Here is a 13,749-nt window from a genome sequence, read left to right on the forward strand (position 1 = left end):
TTTACTCACAAGAGACACAGAGAGAGGCAGAGACCTAGGGAGAGGGAAAAGCAGGCTCCCTGCAGGGAGTCCGATGCAGGACTCGATCCCAGGACCCCAGGATCACTCCCTGAGCCAGAGGCACCCCATGAGGTACCTTTTTTAAAAGGCAGCACATTTGATAGAGAAACAGCTTTGGAAAAAATTTTTTAAACATCTTTGTTGGCAGCCCGGGTGATTCAGTGGTTTATTTTTTTTATTTTTAAAGATTATTTATTTAGGGGATCCCTGGGTGGCGCAGCGGTTTGGCGCCTGCCTTTGGCCCAGGGCGCGATCCTGGAGACCCGGGATCGAATCCCACATCAGGCTCCCGGTGCATGGAGCCTGCTTCTCCCTCCTCCTGTGTCTCTGCCTCTTTCTCTCTCTCTATGTCTATCATGAATAAATAAAATAAATCTTTAAAAAAAAAAAAAAGATTATTTATTTATTCATAGAGACACAGAGAGAGAGAGAGAGAGAGGCAGAGACACAGGCAGAGGGAGAAGCAGGCTCCATGCAGGGAGCCTGACGTGGGACTTATCCAGGGTCTCCAGGACCACTCCAGGATCACCACCGGAGCTGCCCTGACTCAGTGGTTTAGCGCCGCCTTCAGCCCAGGGTCTGATCCTGGAAACCCATGATGGAGTCCCACGTCAAGCTCCCTGCATGGAGCCTGCTTCTCCCTCTGCCTGTGTCTCTGCCTCTCTCTCTCTCTCTCTCTGTCTCTCATGAATAAATAAATAAAATCTTTAAAAAATGAATAAACAGCTTTGTGTGATATAATTCACATATCATGTGGTTCCCTCAAAGTGTCCAATTCAGTCGTCTTTGGTATGTTACATAACTAGTTGTTTTAAATTGTGGTACGTAGTATGTACTATAAAAGTGACCATGTTAGCCACTTTAAGGAGGCAGTTGTGTGGCATTGAGTACATTTTCATAGTGCAGCCTCCACCATGGGCTAGTTCCAGAACTTTCCATCACTGAAACCCCACATGCATTAGCCTGACACCCCATTTCATGTCTCCCCCGCTCCCTGACCCCTGGCACCCACCAACCTGCGCTGTCTCTGTGGGTTTGCCTGTCCTGGATGTTTCCTATAAATGGAATCCTACAGTATGTGCCTCTGCATCTGGCTCTTAGACTGTTTTGAGGATTTGTCTATGCCGGAGTATCTCTCAGCATATCCGACTGGACGATTGGACCACACTGCGTTCCTACATTCATCTGTTGGTGGATGTTTGCCTGGTTTCCAGCCTGCAGCTGTTGTGAACGGTTTTGTTCAAGGACCTGCTGGCACTGGGGTGGGTTGAGGCCTGGAAGTGGGACCTTGGGGTCTGACGGGACCTCTGTGTCACCTGGAGGAGCAGCCGGGCTGGTTGCCACTGCAGCCAACCAGGGCTGGCTTCTGCTTTTGGCCCCATTTTAAAGACTAAGCAGGACATGTTTTGGCTTTTGCAACCAGGCCTGTTGGCTTTTCAGGTTTCTTCTCCTCTCTGCTCTCATGTGTCCTCACCTGCGACGTGGTGACAGAAGCCCAGTCCCGTGGGAGAGTGAGCAAGCTGCTGGCATCTCTGGCTCAGTGGGCATTGCCACTAGGTGGATTGACACGTTTCCCCATACACTGAGGGCCTTACTTTCTATAAGTTTGCTCGTGTGCATTGCAGCAACTTTAGATGACGGTCTCCAAACCCTGCACGTCTGACCTGATACGTGAGCACACTCACTTCAGAGTGGTGCCAGTCAACATCCCGGGGGCCCCAGAACCCTGTCCTGGAGGCCTGGCCTTGACCTGATGCTTGGCCTTCCACAATCCCATCCATTGTGCTGGCTCCTCCTTCCCACCCTGGTGTCTTGGGCTCACTTCCTGGCACTGTCCTAGCACTGTCCTGAGCCATGATCCAGTGGGAATCAGGGTTTTGATTGAGGGCCGAATGATGGGAACTATGGAGATGTCCTTGTCGGCCAAACCGTGATCTTGTCACTCTGGAATTTGCTCTAGTGATCTTGTGGCGATGCGGGTCTGGAGAATTTAAAGGGCAGTAAATGATGAAGAAGTGTGATTGTGTCATTGTCGCTGACATAAAGCCACATGGCTAACTCGTGTGAGGACCCACAAAACCTACCACATGGGAGAGGTTTTTGTTTTGTTTTTTAAGATTTTATTTTTAAGTAATCTTCTTGCCCAACACGGGGCTTGAACTCACGACCCCAAGATCAAGAGTTGTACGTTCCGGGGCACCTGGGTGGCTCAGATGATTAAGTATCTGCCTTTGGCTCATGTCATGATCTCAGGGTCCTGGGATGGAGCCCCATGTTGGGCTCCGTGCTCAGCAGGGGGTCTGCTTCTCCCTCTGCCTACCGCTCTTCCTGCTTGTGCTCTCACTCTATTTCTCTGTCTCAAATGAATAAATAAAATCTTTTAAAATTTATCTACTTATTCATGAGAGACACACAGAGCGAATGGAGACAGGCAGAGGGAGAAGCAGGCTCCTCGTAGGGAGCCCGATGTGGGACTTAATCCCAGGACCCCGGGATCAACGCCCGGAGCCAAAGGTGGACGCTCAACCACTGAGCCACCCAGGCGTCCCAAGCTGGGGAAGATTTTTAAATTCTTAAGCAGGTTTATATGTTTTCTAAGGCACAGATAAGGGATCTGTGTGTTTTAACTCGGCATGTGTGCTTTTCATTAACCCTGTAGTATCTGGAATCGGTGAAGCCTCTGATGAAGGAATCAGACTTTAAACGGATGACGGTCCTTGCTCAAGATTTTGCTGTCAGCCTCGGACCCAAGTTGCAGTGGTATCTGAAGTTAAAGTCCTGGTGGGCCACAAACTATGTAAGTGTATACACCTTATTTCTTGGTGGTGATATTTTCGTGTGCAAATACTTGTCCATGCCACAAACCAGCAGGGCTTCCCCGTGCATGGCAAGTGAAACAAGGTGGGATGTGGAAGAGGAGGTATTAAATGTGATCAGATGACACCAGATGATGAGGCTGGAGTGGCTGCAGTCATTGGGTGGGCAATGTAGGGGCAGGGAACGGCAGGCAAGCTTGCTCAGGTGTGCGCTGTTTTAATCAGGTGACCCGGCTACATGGGTGTGTTGAACTCACACTTGCACTCAGGCTCCTCCAGGCACTGTGATGGGAGTGCCGCCGAGCAGTGATGGCACTCCTGGCACCCCGCCGGCCTGTGTGGCTCCTGCTAAGCTTGCTGGGGGTCTGTCCTATTTGCACCCACAGGTGAGCGACTGGTGGGAAGAGTACATCTACCTGCGGGGACGAGGGCCACTGATGGTGAACAGCAACTACTATGCCATGGTGAGTCCCCTAGGCGGGCAAGGCGGGCATCCCCATGGGCCTGGGGACCACCCAGGAAGCTCCTGCCCCTGCCTACGCTGGCCGGACTTCCTTCCAGGGCCCAGGACCTGCTTGCTGGGCCCGAAAGCTGTGTGGACTTTCTTCTGTGTTTGCCCTGAGCCACCATGGAGAAATTAGAGCCGCAGGAATACTTTCAAGCCCATCAGCTGCCCCTCACAGCAGGGCCTTCCCCTGTTGTCACAGCGGCGTGTGGCCTATGTCCCCGCCACCTCCAGAGCTCAACACCTGGCGGCCCAGGGTGTAGCTTCCTCCTTCTCTGCTCTGGGATGCCAGATTTTTCTTTTCTCCAAGGCAGTGATAGCCCAGGAGGTCACGTCCCATTGTTTTGTTAGCAGTCCCACAGTCTGGGTTCTGGTAACTGGCGTTTACTACCTTTAGTAACTGGCCATCTCATTATTCTTTGTCTCTTTCTTTCTGTTCTTCATTTCCATTTATTTTCTTGTAGAACTCAAAATTGGCAAAGTATAGGAAATGTACTTTCAATTTCTTCTTTATCAGAGCAGGTGTGATTGAACGCCTATGGAGATACTTTAGCAGCGTGGAAATGCTCTCCTGTGTATGTTAGCTCAGCTTTGCCTGCGAACGTTCCCTCCGCTAACACATGTTTACCTTTTCAGGACTTGCTGTACGTCTTACCCACTTCGATTCAGGCAGCGAGAGCGGGCAACGCCATCCATGCCATTCTGCTCTATAGACGGAGGCTGGACCGGGAAGAGATCAAGCCGGTATGCCCACAAACTGCTTCCTAAAACATTTCTTTTTAGGGTGCCTAGGTGGCTGAGTGTCTGCCTTCGGCTCAGGTCATGATCCCAGGGTGCTGGAATCGAGTCCCAAATTGGGCTTAGAGCCTGCTTCTCCCTCTGCCTATGTTTCTGCCCCTTTCTCTCTCTCTCTCTGTGTGTCTCTCTCTCATAAATAAATCTTAAAAAAGAAAAAACATTCTTTTTAAACAGCTTTGGTGACTTTGTTGTCATACAGCTGGATGAGTCCCATCACTTTAAATAACGTAGCTCTGAAACCATCCCCACAGTCCAGGTGTAGTGAGCACATCCATCACCCCAAAAGTTCGTTGTGCCCCATGGTCTTGCTGCACCCTGCCATCGCCCGCCAGCTATGCCTCATTCTGCCTTCTGTCACTCCGGATCACTTGAGCTTTCCAAAGTTTGATGCAAATGAGATCTTGCAGTAGGTACTTTCTCTCTCTCTCTGTCTAGTTTCTTTCACTCTGTGTAATTATTCCAAGATTTAACTCTCCTCGCGTACCCCGAATGGATATACGTCTGTTGTACCGCAGCCCCGAGATCTGCCCCAGAAGAAAAGCTCTTGTTTGCTTTTGGAGGAAAACAATTTAGCTGGTGAATTATTCCAGGGAAACAGACATTTCTTTCTTAAATATCCCCGGGTTAAGTGTCAGTTTCTAAATAATCTGTGGTTTAAGTGTCGGTTTGTAAACGATTGATGAGAGCGTGCCCCTTGGGAAGGAAGGGTGCAGGAAACTGAGCCCTGGCAGGTCCAGTGATCTTGGTGATGAGGGTCAGCATCCTGGGGAAGAGCTGCTCTTCCCAGCATGGAAGCGATGAAGTCAAATGATATGTGCAAGGAAAACAAATCCAGTGTGTAATCTGCTCCTTCCCCCCCTTTCCCCACCCCCTGAGGAATTTTTTGTTTGTTTGAAACATATTTTTGTTGCAGATTCTTCTTTTGGGATCCACAGTTCCTCTGTGCTCTGCTCAGTGGGAGCGAATGTTTAATACCTCGCGGATCCCAGGAGAGGAGACGGGTGAGTGAGGCTCCTTCGCAAAGCACTTTCTTGCTCCTTCCTCGCCGTGTATGGAAGGTGGCAAAACTCAGCGCACAGATTTGTGCTGACCGCTTCTGAGCATCTGCGATTTTATTTTAGGCTCAGGAACACTGGTCTGTTGAATTTCCTTGGCCTTTATTAGGCCCGGGCATGCGGCTTTTCTTCAGACTTCACAATTTCCCTCTGGTTGAAGGCTGTCTTCTAGGGTGTTCTTCCCACGTCTGGTTAGGAGTCTTCCTTGTCTTCATCTGGCTCCCTCGGAGGAGTTGTGCTCTGGCTCACACACATGTTGGCTTGTGCTTGGGAGACTGGACTTGGAATCCAGCAGCTCACTTGGGGCAGCCTGACCTGGGACAGCGGATCCCACCCTCGACCCTCGCAGAATGCCGGGCGGCCACGTAATTATACAAGCCACGATGCTCTGGAGAATGAGAGGGAGAGATGTGCCATCTGGGACTGTCCCAGGCCAGCCAGGGCTCAGGCTGTGTAGGTAGGAGATACTGGCCACTCTCAGCTAACAAACCGGGTCCTGTCTGAGACCTCGTGGTGGGCCATTATGATGACCCGTCGCTGCCTTTGAAGCTAACTGTATACAGAGTCCCAAGCTCATCCAGCTTTTGGGGGCTGTCGTGACAGCCGGGTACCTCCAGACTGTGAGCCCCAGGCAGTAACTTGTCCCGTGGACGTAGGCATGTGGGTCCTCAGACACAAAAGCTGGCCTCCGGGTAGGCTTCTGTAAGTGGATTCAGCTTGCCTCAGACCCAGGGCTCAGGGGCTTTCTGGAAACTCACTCTAGCAGTGCACTCAGTGCTTTTACAGTGGGGGTATTTCTGGCTAAGAAGTCAGCCTTTATTATGTCTCTCATACTCTGGAGTCCAGTGATCGGTGGCCAGATTTTTGTGAAAAGCAGATGAATTGGCAAAAAGCACTTTTGGGACAGTTGGGGACAGTAATTGCATTCTTAATTTTTTTTTTAATAATTAAAAAAGTATTTATTTTAGAGAGAGATTGTAGGGGGGAGGAGCAAAGGGGGTAAGCAAGAATCAGTGGGAGATTCCCCACTGAGCACAGAGCCCCCATGTGGGGCTTGATCTCATAACTGGAGCCAAAACTGAGAGATGCTCAACCAACTGAGCCACCCAGGCACCCCAGTCATAGCGCTTTTAAAAGTGGTTTTAATAAAACGTCCTACAGTTTTTCCTCTTACCCATGATTTCGCATTCCGTGGTCTCAGTTACCCGTGGCCAGCTGTGGTGTGGAGGCTAATGATCCCCCATAGCAGCCTAACCCCGTGTCACACCTACATCACTCCTAACATCGTCACAAGAAGACAGAACAGGACAAGGTGTTTTGAGAGAGAGCAGATCCACATAACCTTTGTTAGCACACATCATTATTTTGTTTTATTTTTGTTAATTTTTAAAAGAAATTTTAATTACTTATTCAAGAGAGAGAGTGAGAGGCAGAGACCCAGGCAGAGGGAGAAGCAGGCTCCATGCAGGGAGCCTGATGTGGGACTTGATCCCAGGACTCCAGAATCACGCCCTGGGTCAAAGGTAGGCGCTAAACCCCCACACAGGGATCCCCTATTTTTGTTGATTTTTAAACATACCTAGTTTATAAATTAAACTTGATTAAAGTTATATTGATTAGAGAAAACAATAGCGTGTTTGGGGTTCGGTACATTCCACGGCTTCAGGCACCATGGGGGTCTTGGACACATCCGCCTCAGATTGGGGTGGGGGGGCTTCCGCTCTGCTTTTCTCTGCCAGGGTCAGAGTTCTTCCCAACTTCTTTGTTTTTGTTGTCTTCAGTATATTTTTGATTTGTAGGCTACTGAATATATTAGTTTTTAGGGCCATTGTAACAAAAGCACAGACTGTGTGGCTTAAACATTCACTGTCCACCCCTGTCCTGGAGGCTGGAAGCCCGAGGTCCAGGTGCAGGCAGGTAGGTCCTCCTGAGGCCTCTCTGCTTGTGTGTAGATGACCACGCTCTCCCTGAGTCCTCACGGGGTTGTCCCTCCATGTGTCTGTGTCCTAATTTTTTTTTTTTTTAAGATTTTATTTGAGAGAGAGAGAAAGAGAGTCTAGGGGGAGGGGGAAGGGATAGGGAGGAACAGACTCCCCCCTGAGCAGGGAGCCTGACGTGCTCAAGCCCAGGACCCCGGGATCGTGACCTGAGCCTAAGGGAGACACTTAACCAACTGAGCCACCCTGGCACCCCTGTGTCCTAATCTTTTCCTCTAAGTACTCTAGTCATATGAGATTAAGATCCATCTTAATCACCATGTTTTGACATAATTACCTCTTTAAAGGCCCTACCTCCAATGCAGTAGCCTGTGAGAGTCTGCCTCCGGCCTGTGAGTGGGAGGGGCTCAGCTCAGCCCAGAACTCAGGTTAGAGGAGCACAGATGATCTCAGACACTGAGCTTCTACCCAGCTATGTTCTCAGTAATTTAAACAGCTATTTGAGGGAGGTTGGTTGGATTTTCTGTGGTTAATCATGGCTCTGAGAGGCCAGTGTTCCCATCCTTGAATCTCGATTCTTTTTTCTTAGTTTATTTTGCTGGCAGGCCCTGGTGTAGTGTTGAACGGAAGTGGCCCTAGTGTGCATCGCCTTATTTCTGACTCTAAAGTGAAGGCTTTAAGTGCATGTTTGTCCTGGTTTTCTGGGAGAAACCCTTGAACAGGCTTAAGTTGTTGGCCACAGCTGAATACATCCAGTGAGTGGCTGAGTGGAGCTGAGACGAGGTCAAGCCTGACTCCAGAGCTCTCTGCTCTGGTTCTGTACTGAACCTTCTGCAGGCTCTTGAGACGTGGACGGATGAGCTGAGTGGAGGGACGTGGGGTGACAGGGTGGGGCCGCTGGGAAGTCGAGGGGTCTTTCTCAGCGTTCCCTCACATCCTGCCTCTGAATGTTGTGTCTCACCCCCCATCCTGCTCAGACACCATCCAGCACATCAGAGATAGCAAGCACATCGTCGTGTTCCACAAAGGGCGGTACTTCAAGGTCTGGCTCTACCACGACGGCCGGCTCTTGAAGCCCCGGGAAATTGAGCAGCAGATGCAGAGGATTCTGGACGACCCGTCGGAGCCTCAGCCTGGGGAGGCCAAGCTGGCGGCCCTCACTGCGGGAGAAAGGTGCGCGGTGGCTCTGGGACATAAGTCCCACCAGGGGCTTGGCTGGGGGACAGGCGTGTGTCGGTGACTCACCGTGGCCGTGGGGCAGGGCTGGGGCCCCGCCGGCGGGTCCCCTCTGGCTGTGTGTGTGTGTGTGGCAGGTGGGCTTGTGTCTGCACGGGGACCAGGGCACATGCGGGCGGGAGTTAGGCTCTGTCACGGGGCTGCAGGCGTATTTAATTCAGGACACAGAACAAGTGTGTTTATTTAAGATTTTATTTGAGAGAGAATGAGCAGAGGGAGAGGGGAGAAGCAGGCTTCTCCACTGAGCAGGGAGACTGATGTGGCTCGATCCCAGGGCCCTGAGATCATGACCTGAGCTGAAGACAGATGCTTCACTGACGGAGCCACCCAGATGCCCCCCAAAAACAAGTTTAAACCAAGGCCTCTGAGTCAGGAATCAACTTTCTGCCATGTCTGAAGATCATTCAGAGGCTTTTGTTTACCTGAGGAATTAGCTTGTAAAGATGGGGCTGGCCTCCCAGCTTTGGCTCTGTGCCCACTGGGTTGCGTAAATCTTTGGGTGGGGGCCTTGTCCTGTGCGCAGTAGGATGTTGAGCACATCCCTGGCGGCCAGGAGCAGCCACCCTGTTGTCACAGAACTGTCCAGACATTGCCCACTGTCCCTGGGGGGGCGGTACTGTCTGCAGTTGAACATCCGAGTTACGGCGATGTGGCAGCTGTTGGGGCAGTATGAGGAGCCCTTCTCATAGAAGAGTTTTCCCCTGCACGCAGAGGGTGGCAGCGGGCCAGCAGGAGTGACGGGTGTCTGGGGGAGCGGACTGCACGCCCCATGCTGGGAGCGACAGTGGGTCAGGACACCAGAACGCAGAGCAGAGAGGGTCCTCATGTGTCTGACTACACTTGGGCTGGATTCAGCTGTCAAAGGGGCTACCCCAGGGACCCGAGCAGGTGTATGGAATGATCCCAGTCCCGGGGCTCCCCAGGCAGTGAGGGCTGGAACAGGCCGTGTGAGCTGGAGGGGAGGCTCGGTGCCAGAAGCCCAGGAGGGATATTAGGCCATAACTGGGGCTCTGCAGGCTGGATGGAAGAGCAGAGGGCGGCGTGTCCTGGAGACAGAGCTCCCTTCCCACATGCTCATGGGCATCAGTGGGCTCGCTGGCCACTGGTTACAACGTGCTGCGAGGAGTGGGTTTGCCTGTGACCACCCAACCTGCGGGGCTCGTGGGCACCCGGCCCACCCCAATCTGTCTACAGTCCTTCTAATAGAGGCCGAGTGTATACATGGGTATCTTACCCTCCCCCCAGCTCTTCACATAGATGCTGAGTGTATGTACATGCCTATCCTCTGCCCGCCCTCTCCCCGAGCCCTTCACATAGACACCAAGTGTATACATGGGTGTCTTGTCCCCCAGAGTCCTTCACATAGACACTGAGTGTATATGTTGGCATGTTACCTCCCTGGAGCATTTCACATAGATGCCGAGTGTATACATAGGTGTCTTGCTCCCTCTCCCCCTGGAGCCCTTCACATAGATGCCGAGTGTATATGCTGGCATGTTACCTTCCTGCCCCTTCACACAGCACTAGGTGCATAGTAGCCATCCTGTTGTCATGGTTGCCCCTGGCAGACAGAGTAGAGTGGTCTGGGCCAGGTGTGTGTGTGTATCCTTGTATTCACAGGTGTGTTGGCATCACAGGCTGCCTTGGAGAGAAGAGGGCGGGAGACAGGCCAGATGACTCTGATCTGGAAGGGTGGGTGGGGTGAAGGACCCCAGGAGGGCCTGGGTGAGGGGCCCAGGAGCAGTCAAAGCAGCCACAGCTGGGGTGACTCTCAGGAAGTGGGTGTCACATCAGCTCCTTGGATCCCACGTGAGGGAGGATGGAAAGAGTCACTCTAGGTGGACTCCCGGGGTGCCTCCTTGTCCCAAGGTGTCCTGTGGTTATTAGTAGCATGGACTGGGGCAGCTTGTGTTTGAAGCTCTCTCTGCCACCAACTAGCTGTGACCGCATCTCCGTGCCTGTTTACCCCTCTGAACGATAGAAACTAGTTTTGATCAGTGAGCTAGCACATGGATAAGGGCTGGAGCAGAGCCAGGCAGGACTTGAGTGCTCACATGAGCTTGCCAGAACTTCTTCAGGATGGCCCCTGGTTTGGGCCCAAGGAGAACTTCTTGGGGTTGCTGCCCCCAGGTGGCTGAGCTCACGGCGTGCATTCTTGTTGCTCAATCAGCATTTATTTTTTGTTTTTTTAAAGATTTTATTTATTTATTCATGAGAGACACACAGAGAGAGAGTGAGAGGCAGAGACACAGGCAGAGGGAGAAGCAGGCTCCATGCAGGGAGCCCGACGTGGGACTTGATCCTGTATCATGCCCTGGGCGGAAGGCGGCGCTAAACCGCTGAGCCACCCTGGCCGCCCTCAGTGTTTTTTGTTTGTTTGTTTGTTTTTTCTCAATCAGTGTTTAGCAAACAGAAGTGCACACCATGCCTGTGCTCTGCTCTGGAAATCCGGCAGACAGTCATAAATATGTAGTTTCCCTTAAATTTCTACAAAACAGTGAAACACCCTGTCATTTTGAACATCACATATAAGTAGATGTCAGTCACCACGTTGCTACAGGTTTAACTCCCTTTAACTCTTGTTTCAGAGTACCCTGGGCCAAGTGTCGCCAAGCCTATTTTGGACGTGGGAAAAACAAGCAGTCCCTTGATGCTGTGGAAAAAGCAGCATTTTTCGTGACACTAGACGAAACAGAACAAGGGTATAGGAAGGAAGACCCAGATGCATCGATGGATAGCTATGCCAAGTCTCTCCTTCATGGCAGGTGTTTTGACAGGTAATATCGCTCACACCAGCCTCAGGTGGAGGAATAAGGCTTGCATAAAAACACTTTGGTTCTCTTTTCTGTGCGTGTGCGCGTGTGCACACACACACAGCTCAAGCAGCAGACTTGAGATTTTCCCCTCCGTGCACGACCACCTCTGATGGGAGGTGCTAGTGAGAAGAGTGGCTGTGGTGCCTTGACCAGGCAGGAGAAGGTGGTAGACAGGGCTGACCTGGATGTCGGCTCTGGCTTGCTCACTGAGCTCGTGACTATCCTGGAGCCTCCTTTACCTAGTTTGTGCAGGGCCGTCCTGCCTGCCTCGCACGTAGGGGTGAGGTCGGCCCAGGATGGGGTGTGTGGCTCCCGGACAGCACATGCTGTCCCATCTCTCTGCAGATGCCTTATCGATTCCCTTCATGTTAGAGTAACATGTTCTGTTCTGCTGGCCTCTGGTGCATAACTGCTTATCTTTGTGTCTGATGACAGAGAAGTGACCAGAGTTCTGTGTGTGCTTTTGTTATCACTTTGCAGAGATTTTTGACCGCCAGCCAGCTGTTCGGGGTGGGGCGGGGGTGGGGCAGTAGGGGTGGCAAGTGGGGGGCAGATGACCCATGCAGAATAAAATCAGTGCCTAGTTTTTGTTCAACTTGCTTTTTTTTTAAAAAACGGTTAAGTCCCATGAACATTTGTGTTCCATGCAGGTGGTTCGATAAGTCTTTCACGTTCATTGTCTTCAAAAATGGGAAGATGGGCATGAACGCAGAGCACTCCTGGGCTGATGCGCCCATTGTCGGGCACCTGTGGGAGGTGAGTGTTTGCAGCTTTGACATGAATGTGGGGCCTGCCGTTGCAAATCCAAACCCCAGACTGCATTTCATTGTGTGATACCTGCTCCCTGAATCTAGAACACTTCTTAACACACGTTGGTGCTTCGTGTGATGTTAATTGGCTGAACAAAACCTAGGTACCTGTGTCCTCATCTACTGAAACTTAAGTTCTTTCAGTAGAAACACATTTAATGCCATCTCCAGGTGGAACCAAAAATAATGAAATGAGAGTCGGCTTTCAGGCAGGGATTTCAGGGAAGAATTCAGCAAAACCTTCTTTGCTATGTTTTCAAGATTTGTCTCATGGGCTGAGTGTTAGGCCAGCTAGAAGCAAGCATATTAAAATCCTGGTTGATAAAAATGCAACGTGCTTTTTACCACATCATTTAATTCTTAAAATTACCAATTTAATTTAAAAACCACCAAACCCAAACCCCTGTCATCCCATCCCTCTACCCAGCTTGTTAAAATGCAACGTTGGATCAGCCCTGAAAATTCTTTAAATTTTAAAAAACTCATTTCCCCCTGAACTGTGGTAACAGTCTTCATGTTGGCACGAACAATCGAAGGAAGGTTTTGCTTTCTTAACTCCTCTGGTTCTTGTTTGAAGAAGCTTCCAAACTCTGAGATTGTCAACAGTGGACCTGATCCAGAAATTCTCTATTATCTTGGTTTGATGAAACTCAAGGGTAACTTGGTTAAAGCTACAAGGCCCTTTGAAATTCACACTGAACGCTCAGACTGTACTTTGTGGTCTTCCTGCTGCTCTAGCGAGTGGAGTGGAATAATGTGACCCTAATGTTGCTGTTATCTCTGGGAGCTGCACCTTTGCAACCACAGAGTGAGGACCTCCTTGGCCCTCACAGGGCATGGAGCTCGGTCATGTACCTGAGATGATGAAATCATAGTGAACTTGTGAAGACATCTTAATGCATGACCTCTTTCTCTTTTAACTTCTGTGAAGGCTTTGAATCTCGATATTTATTTTTTAAAATATTGGTTTATTTAAGAGAGAGCGTGTGTGTGCACGTGTGCACGAGCGTGGGGAGGGGTGAGGGAGAGAGACTCAACTAGACTCCCAGTTGAGCACAGAACCTAACACAGGGTTTGATCACAGGACCCTGAGATCATGACCTGAGCCGAAACCAAGAGTCAGATGCTCAACCAACTGAACCACCTAGGCGCCCCTCAATGTTTATTTTTAATGTATCATATGTATTTTTTTCCCTAGAGTCATACAAATCCTGGAGGGTGTCCTGCTGTCTCTTGGCAGGGCCTTGGCATGGCCTTGGCATGTGCCCCCTCCTTTGCCCAGAACACTCTTCCCCTGGCCACCAGCCCTGCCAGGCTTCACTCCTTCCAGGCAGTCCCCTCCCCCTCTCCTGCCTCCTCCCAGTCCTGGGTTAGGACAGCCTAATACTCCTTCCGAGGCTTCTCTTGACCATCTTACCCCTGGTTGGGGTCTCAGCAAAACCTAACCTGCTGTTCCTTTAGCCAAGTGAGATTTCTCTATGTAGGGAAAAAAGCATAAATGAAGGGAAAATGAAGTGTTCCAAAACAGTCTCGAAGATAGTAGTACTATTGGTCCCAAGACATGAACGTATAATAAAGGCAGTCAAGTCTCTTGACCGCTGCCAGTCTATTGATGCCAACAAAGGCTTAACAGTCCTTTCAGCTTAAAACCCAGTGAAGATCCAGCCTCCTTTGTCCTTGGAGGTCTGTCCACCCAGCAGAATAGTCCAGGTCTGCT

The 13,749-nt window shown here is 50.7% G+C and overlaps 1 protein-coding gene across 1 annotated transcript in view; it reads left to right on the top strand.

Annotated features, from left to right (window-relative positions):
* The window catches only part of CPT1A (carnitine palmitoyltransferase 1A), a 104,844-nt gene that overhangs the window by 73,968 nt on the left and 17,127 nt on the right, over positions 1-13,749 (top strand). The window contains 7 exon segments of the mRNA NM_001286860.1: positions 2,720-2,857; positions 3,263-3,340; positions 4,018-4,125; positions 5,093-5,180; positions 8,149-8,344; positions 10,996-11,184; positions 11,874-11,979. Of these exon segments, the coding sequence (NP_001273789.1) occupies positions 2,720-2,857; positions 3,263-3,340; positions 4,018-4,125; positions 5,093-5,180; positions 8,149-8,344; positions 10,996-11,184; positions 11,874-11,979 (903 nt within the window).

Source organism: Canis lupus, chromosome 18 (assembly GCF_011100685.1).
Source record: "Canis lupus familiaris isolate Mischka breed German Shepherd chromosome 18, alternate assembly UU_Cfam_GSD_1.0, whole genome shotgun sequence".
NCBI lineage: Eukaryota > Metazoa > Chordata > Mammalia > Carnivora > Canidae > Canis > Canis lupus.